The 14,154-nt window shown below is 35.9% G+C and overlaps 1 protein-coding gene across 2 annotated transcripts in view; it reads right to left on the bottom strand.

Annotated features, from left to right (window-relative positions):
- Positions 1-7,262: 7,262 nt before the first annotated feature.
- The window catches only part of LOC121428304 (TNF receptor-associated factor 2-like), a 62,958-nt gene continuing 56,066 nt past the window's right edge, over positions 7,263-14,154 (bottom strand). For both annotated transcript variants that reach the window (XM_041624860.1, XM_041624859.1), the window contains exon 6: positions 7,263-8,809. In XM_041624860.1, the coding sequence (XP_041480794.1) occupies positions 7,544-8,809 (1,266 nt within the window). In that variant the 3' untranslated portion in view covers positions 7,263-7,543. The remainder of the gene's footprint in view (positions 8,810-14,154) is intronic.

Below are 14,154 nucleotides of genomic sequence, written 5' to 3' on the forward strand. Positions count from 1 at the left end.
TCTTTTGTCTGATTTCTGCTTGGTATTTTGTGACACTGTGTTTTCATAGAAAAGAAGAAAATCCAAGGGGTGTTTCATAAAGCTGCTCAGTAACGTATGATCGGTGGTCTGGTTATGGATAGCAAAGTTTATTATTTGTTATATTTTCGTAGGAATCACAGGAAATTTACTCTTAATATGCTAAAATAGAAAACAATTGGGGTATCCTGTTTAGCTCAAGAATGTGCCACCACTCGTTCATACAGTCCTTGATAACTTGGGTCACTTGTGATGAGCTTCCATGGAATACCACCCAGGTGGGTGATTCATAAGGCTGTTCGAAAAATAAGAGCAACTCTACGACTGGTAACCCTTTATTAAGATCAAAATCATCATCAATTGATAATTTAGTGTATGTCACACATTCTTTCAAGAAGGGGTCACTAGTCATTTGCAAAGTTGATCTTGACTTGGGTAAAGCTTTACGAAACACCCATGTTCTCGAAAATACGTAGCCCATAGACGAGGGGGTATATCATAGCTATTTGTGACTTTACTAGGGAATTAAATTGCTAAAATGAGCTGCCTATCCCGTTGATAATGTCCCTTACAGCTTTCTGAAAGGCCTATTGGGTAGGGTTCCATTATGCTTGAGTGACTTTAAGAACGACTGGTGTTTCTTTCTTGTGGGTAAATGATATTCACCATTAAATGTTGATAGGTGATTACTTAGCACGTAAGAAAGGTTCTTAAAGTCACTCTTAACTTACAAACAGCTTTATGAAACACCCTATCTGGTTGTAGAAACATAATACATATCCCATAAACAAGGGGCTGTATCAATGCATTACTAGGGATTGAAAGTGCCAAATGTTTGGAGATTTTTTTTCTACCAAATAGCATTGATATGCCCCCCCCCCCCCAATATCCACAGATATGATCTTTTGAAAATCTGTTGAACGATGTACACTTACGTGAGTGAGATTAAGTTGGGGGGGGGGATGAAAAGGAGGAATTTCATAGTTGGAAAAGGGAAAAAGAGTGGGAGGAAATGATGGAGAAAAGAATTGGACTAGAGAGAGGTAAATGAAGAGAAGTGAGAGGAGAGTAATGAGAGGGGGATGAGGAAATAGAAGAATGAATAGAGAGCAAGGGGAAGAGCAGTATATACAGAGAAACAAGAGATGAAAACATCTTGACAGAAATGGAAGTGGGAGAAAGATAAAAAGCTAAGTGGTATTGGAAGTTATGTAACTGGCTGATTGTGTGTATCTCCATCCCTCATAAATGGTTCACTGTATCAAGAATCACAATTTAAAGTGATTTTTTTCAAAAACTAGCAAATAACTGGGCACCAAGAAAAAGTCATTTGCTTAAAATTCTCTCACAATTACTCTTTCATTGGATTGTAACTTTACACCAGGGGCATGTTGCATAAAACTTTTTACCTGAGAAAACTCTGATAAAAATTGAAAACTAAGGTTAGTCTGATTTCTGCCATTGACTTTAACATGGAAAAAACTCCGGTAAAAACAACCCGAGTTTTCTCAGGTAAAAAGTTTTATGCAACGGGCCCCAGGTGTAAACCAAGCTGTCAACACCCCCCCCTCCCCAAGAAAAAGGGATAGGGGGTCAATCGACTATTTTAAAGCTTGTCATTAAAAACAAGATTACACTAAAAAAGTATGTAAAATGGTACCTTTTTCTGGATGTGATAAGTTACTTTGGAGAAAGATATTCCTGTGTCAAAATTTGCTCTCATAAAATGGACATAGCTCCCTCAACGCCTTATTTGGTGTAGGGTTATGCATAGTTTTCTGGCCAGAGAAATTCTGTGTACTACTAGCACAATGAAGGCCTTATTTAAGTTAGCTTCACAAATATTTTATACTTCCTCTTTAAAAAAGTAGTTTACAATGTTCAAAAGAGTAAAATAGATGTTTATTTTGTCATTTAGATGACAATTCATTGAAAGGAGACCCAAACCCAATGAGAAAGTCAATCTGAGAAGAAAGAGTAAAATGGGTGGATCAAAATAAGTAGTTTCATTAAATCTGTTGTAAAATAAGTTATGGAAGTTTCAAATACATACTTTTTCTATGGGGATCCTCAAATTGGCAAACATGCTTGAAAATGGGTGATTTCGTAGACAACTCTCCATTTGTTTTTAAATGTGAATTTTCAGATTTTCCATATCTCGCATCTTGCCTCCTTTTGAGCACAATATGTCGTCTGAAAATATAATTCACATCACATATGTCTCGCAAGATAATCCGAAAACAACTACATGGGGGAAATCTGAAGTCATTTACAAAATCAGCCACTTTGAGTATCCCTATAGAAAGTGCTGGAATAAAGACTTCAAACTGCCACACCTCTCTGATTTTATACCAGTTTGGTGAAACTTGTTTTAAATTGCTCCTCTCATTTTACCCTTCACAATGGGATTGTTGCTCATTTGAGTTTTTGGTTTCCTTTAAACATCTTTCATCTAATAAAATAAGCAGAGTATCGCTGCCTCTCCACTTTTTAATTATTCGATATTGTTCAAAATTTTAATCATTAATTTTGCACTCATTAACTTTGCTGAATTACCAATTACTTTGATAGAACTGGTCTCTTTGGTTAAAATTCCCCTTTTCTCATTTCTCAAAGTCCAGGGGCCCATTGCAGAAAGTTTCGATCAAACGCAACTAAAAAAATCTTGCACAACTTGATTTTCAGCCAATGAAGCACCTGTATTCAGGACTCGCGCTTGATATTTTGACTTGTGTTTAAACCCAACTCTTTTTGCAACAGGCCCAGGACTTGGTTTACCCCTATGCATTTTGTGCTTTTTCATGTCTTCCTTAAAAATATGAAAAATATCAAGGAAAGACAAGGAAGTCATCCTGCATCAATCAACTGAAATTGACCCCCCTCCTCCCTAACTATCAACCTCCCTCCAGTCCTTACCACTCTCTCTCCCTTTCACCATCTTTCCTTTTTCCCCTTTCTTTCCCCTCTCCCCCCCCCCCCCACTTCATTTCCTCTTTCCAATGCTCTTCTCCATCATCTTTCATCTCTCTCCCTGTCTCTCTTTGCTTTCTCTCTCCCACTCTGTTTATCCTTAGCTCTCTCATTCTTCCTCCTCTATCAAACTCTCCCAACTTGACAAACAGTTCAAACCTGTTGACCTCTTTCACTCTGCTCTCAAACAAACTTGACAAAGTTCAATACAACATATCTTTGAACACGACCGTGTTTATGGTGATGTGTGAGTACTCTAGTCTACATACATATTTTGAAATATTCTACATAAATATAAGGCATAAATTTAAACCAGCACTTGTCAGGAGTTATGCCCTATATATAGAAATATCATGCAGGATACTTGAACCTTATACTAGTACCACAGGGGGACATAATGGCCACCATTGGTATTTTACAATATTACAGGAATGCAAAAAACTTTGCCCCAGATGCTATCAATAGTGCACTTCATGACCCTTTTTTAAAGTCTCTTTAACCCTAAAAAGACTGGGATGGGGCTGTGATTCACGGTTCCGAAATTAAGCAACATTTCGTAAGCACATGCAGACTCAATATTGCTCAAAAACATGAATTTGTGTACAAATTCAATGCAAATAGTGTTTTTAGCCAAAATTCAGAAATGTATCGTTATTTTTCCTTCTCCTGATTAAAATCAATTGATTTCATCTTGGTTATCATTAAAATAAAGTCCCTGACAATTTCCAATATCAAAACAATAAAAAACAAAAAGTAAAAAAAACAAAGAAATACCTTGGAAATTTACAAAACAAAATACATAAAATAAATGTGATATTGAATTTTTTTGTCAAGCAAGTACATTTGATCAGATTCCTATAAAGTGTCTGTGAACAAAACAGCATTTTAGGGGCACTATTTCGTTAATTAGATAAAACTTGATTTTACGAATAAATTAGCAATGAGATTTTCCACAGAATTCGATCCTATAGTTTTGTAGATCATGTCATATCTGAAGTCAACAAATTTTAAATAAACAACAATTTAATCTTAAATTATAAAAATGCTATTTTATTTCAAGACTGTTCATAGCGTGAGCTGAATAGGAAGGAGCTTTTACAAATAATTATATTAAAAAAATAAAATAAATCTGTAATACCATGGACCTATCACAAACGTATCATACAAACACATGAAATAAACATGAAGAAAAACACAATCAATAGTCTTGAGGGTTAATATGAATGAAAAACAATGTCATTATCAACAGAACATCAGTTACAACTATTTGTAAAGATTATAAGTAATTGCAGAAGATTCAAATTTGCTCAAAAGAATTTGTGATGTACATGAATTGGAGTGGATTAATTTGACTGTACAGGATACCAAGATTTTAAATAAGTGATGGATTTAAAGTATAAGGAAATTGACAAGTGGAAATCATACAATGGGTAAATAATTAGAATAAAGTTTTATATACACACAGTTTATATACTTATTTCATTCCACTGAATCATTACAGAGAGTCGGTGATTATTCCAAATTCAGTAATAATAAAAATCAAATTTATACTAGGATAAATCAAATTTATACTAGGATAAATAAAATGATACATAAATCAATATCATATAATATAGCTATTCTTAGCATTCATCTTTAAAATGTATCTTAAGGCTCTGTCACATCTTTCTGTGCAAACCTTGCAGGCAATCACATGCAACAAAGTTTTGAGCATGCTCAAAATTTTGTCTGTGTGCAAATAATAATAATCCACTTTTATATAGCACTTAATACATCTGAACGTCTCTAAGCACTTAACAGATGCATTTTTACCCTGGTCATCGGATCCTTGCATACCCACATACAATGTATGCACTTTCTTCACTCCCCGGGGAGCATTCCAACAAGAGTTCCAAGACTCAATTGCTAGGCATACTACATAGGGTTTCACATCCTACCAGGTACCCATTTAACATCTGGGTGGAGAGTAGCAAAGTGTGGATTAACGGCTTGCAAAAGGATGCTAGGTCATGGTTGAGATTCAAACACAGGACTTGCAAGCACTTCTGAAGGCAATTGCATGTGAGATACTGTCAATGCGGGAAGCCTGTGAGCGACATGCAGGTTGCAGAAACAGTCACCAGCAAGTCACACGCAAGGCTTGCACGGAACAATGTGACAGAGCCTTCAAGGATCTATCCTTTCAGTTTTAATCAAACACACCTTTGAAAAGAAAATTATATTGTTCTCTACGTAGACTACCAGTAGCTTGAGTAACGGGCACAAATTCAAAATGTTTTGCTTTGCCAATATACATTTTACAGTTAGCAGAACACTGTGAACTCCTCAAAAAAAGCTTGGAAATCTGACTTTGATCAATTATCCCTCCTCAATTTTAGTGAATATTAATGTGGAATTGATACCACCGAATACCCGATAGATCAGTTTAATTTTCTTTAAAATGATACCCTGCATGATATGATTATGGTTCCAAAGCAGGTGCAGTGCCTTGAAAAGTGGGGCAAATTTAGTAAAAACTAAAAAGTTGCAAAATGACATAATATTGAAAGTCAGTTCTTTTTTTCTGTGCTGACGAGCGAGTTTCTCAGCGTTTCCTTTTGTTTTCATGCACCCTAACTTCTGCATTAACATGGAATCAAACACACCTCTGCACAAGCAAACACACAAAAAAAACATGCATGGGTATTTCAAAACAAACTCAAACCAACACTTCCCTGCTCAAACCATGTCATCACCACATAAACCACAACAAAACATAAACAATGAAGAAGCAGGGGCTTGATTTGAATGGATTTTCATCTCTATTGACACAGAAAAGAATCATGTTCTGTATTAACACTTCATGACTATTTCTGCTCTTTTTTAGCTTTTCAATTCAGGCTTCATCCAACACTTATCAATCCTGCTCTTTTCGCGATGGCATGATCATAACAATCATGGTATTTCAAAGAGAATTAAATGATCTTTTGAATGACATCAAATATGCATTGTGTAAAATTGGGAGTTGGGAGAAATTAATGGCCAAACTCAGATTTCCAAACTTTTTTTGAGGGGTTTATATATACATTATAAAACATGATATGAAGAATGGGTTAAGGCTGGTTGCAACTAAATATTACATGAAAAATGAAAACAACTAGCAAAAAAAAAAATACTACAACTTTTCACTACGGTATGTACAGTACATGTCCAAATTGGAATTTGGAAGATGTTAGCCAGGATAGATGGTATTCAAGCAGAGTTTAGTTGCTTAACTCAATGCAAAGGAATTGACTGAAAATTATGCAATTGGCCATTTTTCACAGGGTGGTCTTCATAATTTTTCATGGTGTGAATAAATTAGTGTTATTTGTTCATTGATGTCCAATTACAAATGTGCACATTTTCAAAGTTGCTAAATTATTACATATAACAATGCAACAGTGATTTGAAACCATTTATAAACTGGATTCATTTCAATAAACAAAGGTCTAACACCATTGAATTAAGTTTGAATTTACCATCCTTCAACAATTTAAAGTGTGTTCTTTTCTCAATGTGCAAGCTGAATTAAGTCAAGAGCATTAATCAGGCCTACAAAGACTCTGCGAACCCATAGTTTCAATTGAAAGTACTTTTTTTTATAAGTTTGGGCAAACAGGTTTACATTTTTATAAGTAAAATATAATTATGAAAAAAATGCAGGAAAATTATGAAGTTAATTAATAACGGTATACCAATATTTTCTGAAATCAGTTTTATGCATGCAGTCAGATTTAATAAAAATCTTTATCAAAATTAAAAAGGTAACAGATACATCAGCTCTTTCACTGCAAATTCATGAAGACATGCAAAGAACTCTCCAGTAATGAAACAAACAAACATTTTTATTCCTTTTCTGCTTTGTATGAAATTTCTATTGTTTTGTTGAGTCTGATTTTACTATATCTGTTAAAATCTCACTTACAGCCTGGAGTACTCCTTTAATCTAAATGATATATCAATGGATCAAAAGTGTATATATATAACGGGATAATCAAGGCTATAGCATGGGTTATGACGGAGTGCACCACAGGTTGTGAGCTAAATGAGTATGCATATATATCTATACATGAACATATGATTATAATATATGAAAGATGTATGTAAACATTCATATACCAATGTGTTCTATAATTTGCAAATATCATAGTGTTTTTTTCTCTGATTATAACTAAGTGTTTGACAAGCACTGTTGTTAACTGTGATTCATGTACTTTAATAGACAAACTTGCCCTGGGGCATATTATAAAATCCCTAACAATCAATTTTTAACTAGCGGTATTTCGTATGTAGGTCTTGATCATTAGTCCTATGTATGCTTAGGGGCTAGGTCTAATACTTTTTGTTTTTAGTTCTCTAAATTAGAAGCTTATCACTTTCCTTTCCATTAAGTAAGACATAACAGAGACCGCGACGCGAACGCAACTGCTTGGGGTCTCCACTGGACTTTCTTCACAAAAGTAAAGGAAGCCCAGGCAGTTTTGTAGGCTGATCTTATTTCAACGGGATCTGTTATTTCAAACTGCTTCTGGCTTTACTTGATCTCGGGGACATCTGATGTTTGAGAAATGATCTTCAAATAAATGGTGTTGTCTCTGACAAATCCTGACTTCGGATCTTCAATCATCTGGATCTTGGCAAACAACGGACATCCTGCTCCGATGTTCTTCTCCGTCGTTGGTTTCTTAAAAGAAGAGCTTGCGGGATCTGGTCTGAAGGCCTCTACGATACTCTTGTTGATTGGGTCATCTTGGTTGACTAATTGGAAAGTAATTCTTTCTTTGAACGGCCAGGGCAACACTGAATCATGTGGGCCTCTCATAATCGTGAGAAACAGTGAGATATGTGTACCTTTTCCAACCCCATCTCCCATCAGGAACACTCGTCCACATAGCTTATAACCATACTGACTTGTGAAGAAGGGTGGTGAATAGATTGATTTGATGTTTGTATTCATGGCATCTCTCTTCCTCTCTGAGTAATTTGGGATAGGCCAAAGATAGACTCCACTATAAGAGGTCTCTAATCTCAGCAATCGCTCTTCTACTTTCGTTCCATCCTGTCGAAGCGATAAAAGAGCACGCTCAAGCTCTTGGTATTTCTTCTGTAGCTTCTCACTCATTCCTTGATTCATCAAGCTAGGTGATAGATTTAGCTTGTCTAATCTACTATGAACCCTCATTACATCTTTGTTGAATGTGGCCAAGACCGATTCAAAAACCTCCTGCTTGTCAGCGATGGCTGCAAAAGCTTTAGGCATATTCTTCAATTGCTCTGATATCTTCAGTGCATCCATTGTATCCTTCTTTATCCTTTCCAGGTCTCTCTCTGATTTTTTGCATTCTGTTTGTATTATTCTCAAGATATCTTTCTCACTGACTGCTCCTGAAAACCCCTTAGACTCGGATCCAAGATCACCAACACTAGAACCTAAAAGGAATCCATTGGTAGCTGCTGATGCTTCCGACCTGAAGGCAACTGATGATGATGATAGAGTTTTCAAGGACTCTCCTCCATCACATTCATCAGCAGGGCTAGTCTTTCCACTGCTTCCATTCTGTCTAGGTCTTACGTCCTTTCTCTCATCTGATCTAATCTCAGATTGATTACTGCCATTAGACATTGAATCACTGGAACAGTCTGGTTCACTGGTCTGATTCGCTGCATATTCATCATTATCAAGGGTGATTGGTACTTTAGGATCAAGGGCACTGAAGACAGTGACCAACCTCTCAATTAAGTCTCTGACAGACGTTTTGTCACTTCTCAAGACAAGCCCACATGTCCAGTCCCAGGTTTCCTGTGATACAAAGAAACAAATAATAAAGAAATAAGGAATAATTAACATACTGTACATCTAGAGATTGTAACAAAAAATTATGCTTAATTTCTACTATTGACTGGAACTTGTGAACATAGTTTACAATAGACTTTGAGTTTGCGTAATTGTACATTTAATCGCATTAATTATGTCACAGGTCCAGACTGTCAATATCATCAATAAATGGAATCCTATAAGGCTCTGCTAAATGTAGACGGGGAGGGGGAGGCACTAACAGGCATTAGTGGTACGTGCCACTTTGATGGACCCCTCCCTTTTCCAGACCTTGATTTCAGTTCTGTAGATCAGGCATGATATTCCCCTCTGAAAAAAAAAAAAAACCAAAGATTGCTAAGCCAATGTCCGAGGTGCCCTGGTCGGGGCTATAAGCTCTTGCATAGTAAATCGAAAGTGATTTTACAAGGTGAGTCTTCATGACAGTTTTATCATTTGACTAAAAAAGCAGTTATAAACAGCATGAGCATGATCTTAGGCAAAGGACTTCATGTAAAAAAATCTGAAAAGAATTATTTGAAAAATCAGAATTCTAGTTCTATTAGGGAGAATATCATGCCTGCTAGATACTCCAAATGACAGAAGTTCAGTGCAGAAAAAACATCTCAATCCCCAGGCCTGCCCAAAGTGTCCAGCGCGAGCATCGCAACACTAGCTGCACACACAGCTTTACAATTCACTTCTTTCCATATCACACAGCTAGCGTGCATGACACCTTTCATAGACTTAATAAAACAATTTAGATTCATCAATCTGCAATCCCATTTTTCACATTTCCCACGTATTTTTTAGTTCCAAAAGCCTCATGTTTTACACTTTTACTCAGTTCTTTAAACTCTCACTTCGGAGTTACACCCCCTCTCCAGGGAGGTAGACATATTGCACATGAAGTTTACTCAAAGGTTTCTCCTGGAATATAAAATTATTAACAGTCAAAAGACAGCATTATATCAGGTTTGCAATTATATCCATCTTTTGTTTCATACAAAATCGTCGGCGGTCATCCAAACTGTCGTATCACACTGCACATACAACAGTGCAATTAAACCCATTTTAGAGAAATTTGACTTCAAAGTTGACTATAATTTTCACACGTAGTTCCCCAGCCTTACAACATATTCATTGCGAGAATAATATATAGTTGGAAAGACAAAGACAATTGCTTGACATTAGTATCCTTAATTTTTACACTAAATTAAGGATCAGAGAAAATATCGCATAAGAGCTTCATGGTTGTAATTTCAGTTTGAGCGGCTTAGATTTTTCCTGTACCAAAACGTCATGGGGAAAAAGGGGTGATTTCAATGCGAGTGATCAGTCAAAACGTTGTATCGCTTAGCCGGGAAATATAGGAGTGCCTTGAGCACCTAACAAGTTGGAAATAAGTGCAATATAAATATCCTATATTATTATGTTTTCAAGTGCAAAGTCAATGCAGTGACCAGTACCGATACAATGGTTTGGCTGACCGCGCGCATTGAAATTGCGGTCAGTCAAATCATCATATTGCTCTGTTACAATACACGTTTCCAATGGGATTTGTGCATTTTATTACAAATTTGTATGAATTGCTGTGAAAATCCCTTTGTATCTCAATAACTAAAGAAAATGCATAGTATGAATACAATAGGACTTTATTTTCTTCCAAAATCTCTATATCAATCTTTTTTAAATACCGTAATTGACTGATATGACACATCGGATGAACGCCGACAAAATGACTACAGGGACTAAATACGAACTATTACATTTAATAAGGATGTGCTTTATGTAAAATTTTCCCAGGTAGAAGCTTGTTTAAAAACATGATGTTTCAAAACACATTTCCAAGTAAGTTTTACAAAAGAGTTATGGGGGCGGAGTCATATACCTTTATGCAGCTCATATTTTTATTTCTTTAGGATAAATATTGTGGCTGTGTCGTAGTTCGGAATAGGTCACTCCAAGGAGTACAAGGGGCAATGGATTCATGATCAGTACACTTGTCAAGATTTTATTCGTCCAGCACAAAGACAAAAATAAAACAAGTGGAATGCCTCTGGCCGTCTCACCTGCATCACGCGGTTCAATATAGCAGCAGTGCTGACTTTGAATACTACTCTAACTCGCACAAGATGTTCAGTGATACATGGTTACTCTTATGTCCACTTTTTATGAACTAGACCAATAAACTTACAGAGATATGATGGTTATTCAACAAAAAACCCCAACATGGCCAAAGTTCATTGACCTTACATGACCTTTGACCTTGATCATGTGACCTGAAACTCGCACAGGATGTTCAGTGATACTTGATTACTCTTATGTACAAGTTTCATGAATCAGATCCATAAACTTTCAAAGTTTTGATGGTAATTCAACTGATACACCCACTTCGGCCAAAGTTCATTGACCTTTGACCCTGGTCATGTGACCTGAAACGCGCACAGGATGTTCAGTGATATTTGATTACTCATATGTCCAAGTTTAATGAACTAGACTAATAAACTTTCAAAGTTATGATGGTAATTCAACAGATACCCCCGATTTGGCCAAAGTTCATTGACCCTAAATGACCTTTGACCTTAATCATGAGACCTGAAACTTGCACAAAATATTCAGTGATGCTTGATTACTATTATGTCCAAGTTTCATGAATCAGATCCATAAACTTTCAAAGTTATGATGGGAATTCAACAGATATCCCCAATTCGGCCAAAGTTCATTGACCCTAAATGACCTTTGACCTTGGTCATGTGAAACTCATGCAGGATGTTCAGTGATACTTGATTAACCTTATGTCCAAGTTTCATGAACTAGGTCCATATATTTTCTAAGTTATGATGACATTTCAAAAACTTAACCTCAGGTTAAGATTTCAATGTTGATTCCTCCAACATGGTCTAAGTTCATTGACCCTAAATGACCTTTGACCTTGGTCATGTGACATGAAACTTTAATAGGATGTTCAGTAATACTTGATTAACCTTATGGCCAAGTTTCATGAACTAGGTCCATATACTTTCTAAGTTATGATGTCATTTCAAAAACTTAACCTCAGGTTAAGATTTGATGTTGACGCCGCCGCCGCCGTCGGAAAAGCGGCGCCTATAGTCTCACTCTGCTTCGCAGGTGAGACAAAAAAAACCCAGGATCAACACCCACTCGTCACGTGATCGTAAACCAACACTCCAACACACTGGCTGGATTCAATTCCAGTGTAGAAATTACTTGTACTGCACACTTCGGAAGATCTAAAGTGTTGGGAATCACCGGCAACGAACTTTCACCCACAAAATGTGATGCTACGCTAATGCAAGCTCAAGAAGGAATGAATCCTGATAACCTGCCCGATGCTACAGGTATTCTGCTCACATCACCAACCTAACCGTATCACTAAGAATTAATACGCCTTGCAATCATTAAGACCTTCAATCTTTCACCTTCAACAATCTTTCTAGATACCTATTTACAATGTACCTTTTAGCTAATTTGCATATCTTCCAACCATTAATCAGTTAACAAAATAAAAGTGCCTACGCTGTTAGTCTGGTAGGGAGATAGGGTTCCCATGCACCCGAATGATATATTTTTTAAACCTACATTTTTGGAATCTGGAAGATGTATAGTGAATGAGTTTTGATGTTCCCAAAACGAAATATTGTCCCATGGGGTTCAAATGGGGTCTCTTTTTCTAACCCCAACAAATCCTTCTGAAATTGTCAACATTGCCCGTACCCTTCACAATTCTAGATCTTCTGGGTCTGATGGCATCAGTATGTTTTTACTTAAGCAAATAATTCACCCTCTTGCTAGCCCCTTGGCTCACATATTTAATAACTCCTTATCTCAAGGCGTTTTCCCAGATTTATTTAAGATAGCTAAAGTCAATCCAATTTTTAAGAAAGACAATCCTCACGAAATAAGTAATTACCGTCCCATCTCTTTACTTCCAACAATATCAAAAATTCTAGAAAAAATAGTATACACAAGACTTTACAAATTTATCAACAAACACAATATTCTAAATTCGAATCAATATGGTTTTAGGAAAAATTATTCAACAGACTCAGCTTTACTTCAAATTTATGACAAAATAAGTAATGCCATAGCAAATAAAGAACACGTAATTGGTATTTTTTGTGATTTAAGTAAAGCGTTTGATACTCTTAACCACGATATTTTACTCTCCAAACTCAATCATTATGGAATACGAGGCCAATCTCTCTTATGGTTCAAAGATTACTTGAATAATCGAAAGCAATATGTCACTTTTAATAATAATGACTCTGATTCTCTTTTAGTTCAATGTGGTGTTCCCCAGGGGTCGATTTTAGGTCCTCTTTTATTTTTACTCTATATCAATGATATTATAAAAACCTCCTCTATTTTGTCATTTGTCTTATTTGCTGACGATACAAATATATTTTATTCTCATCAAGACCTTAATTCATTAAACAATGTAGTAAATCGTGAAATGTACAAGGTGTCTAACTGGTTTAAGGCCAACAAACTTTCTTTAAATACAAAAAAGACACATTTTATGTATTTCAGACATCAATCTCATAATATCAACACACCGATTTACATTAACATTGACGGTACGCCTTTAGAACAGAAAACCAATTCAACATTTTTAGGTGTAATTATGGATGAATTTCTCTCTTGGAACCAACACATACACCATGTTACAATGTGCGTTTCAAAAAGTATTGGAATCATTTCAAAGTTAAAATTCCTTCTTCCTCATAAAACTTTATTCTTATTATACAATTCGTTAGTTCTTCCATATATATCATACTGCAATATCGTTTGGGCAAACTGTGGCTCTTCTAAACTAAACTCTATATTTAAACTACAAAAAAGAGCTATCCGTATATGTACAGGCTCACATTACTTGGCTCATACTGACCCATTGTTTCACAGACTCAAAACATTAAAAATCTTTGATATTAATAAGATTCAAATTGCTGTATTCATGTTTAAGTATTTTAACAATCAACTTCCCCAGTCTTTTAATAATATGTTTAGATTCAACAGGTCTGTCCATTCCTACCCAACCCGCATATCTGGAAACCTCCACCTCACTAACCCAAAATTATTAATAACCCACAAATCCATTCGACATCACGGTCCCGATATTTGGAACAATCTTCCAGACAATATCAAATCATGTTTAACAATCTACTCCTTGAAAGCTAACATTAAACGTTTTATTATTACATCTTACGCAGCCCCCTCTTAAACGTAATATTTCAACTGCTCTTTGCCGCACCTGCACCTACACCTGCACAGCACCCACTTGATCAATGAAGAACTATTACGTACCT

Source organism: Lytechinus variegatus, chromosome 15 (genome assembly GCF_018143015.1).
Source record: "Lytechinus variegatus isolate NC3 chromosome 15, Lvar_3.0, whole genome shotgun sequence".
Lineage (NCBI taxonomy): Eukaryota > Metazoa > Echinodermata > Echinoidea > Temnopleuroida > Toxopneustidae > Lytechinus > Lytechinus variegatus.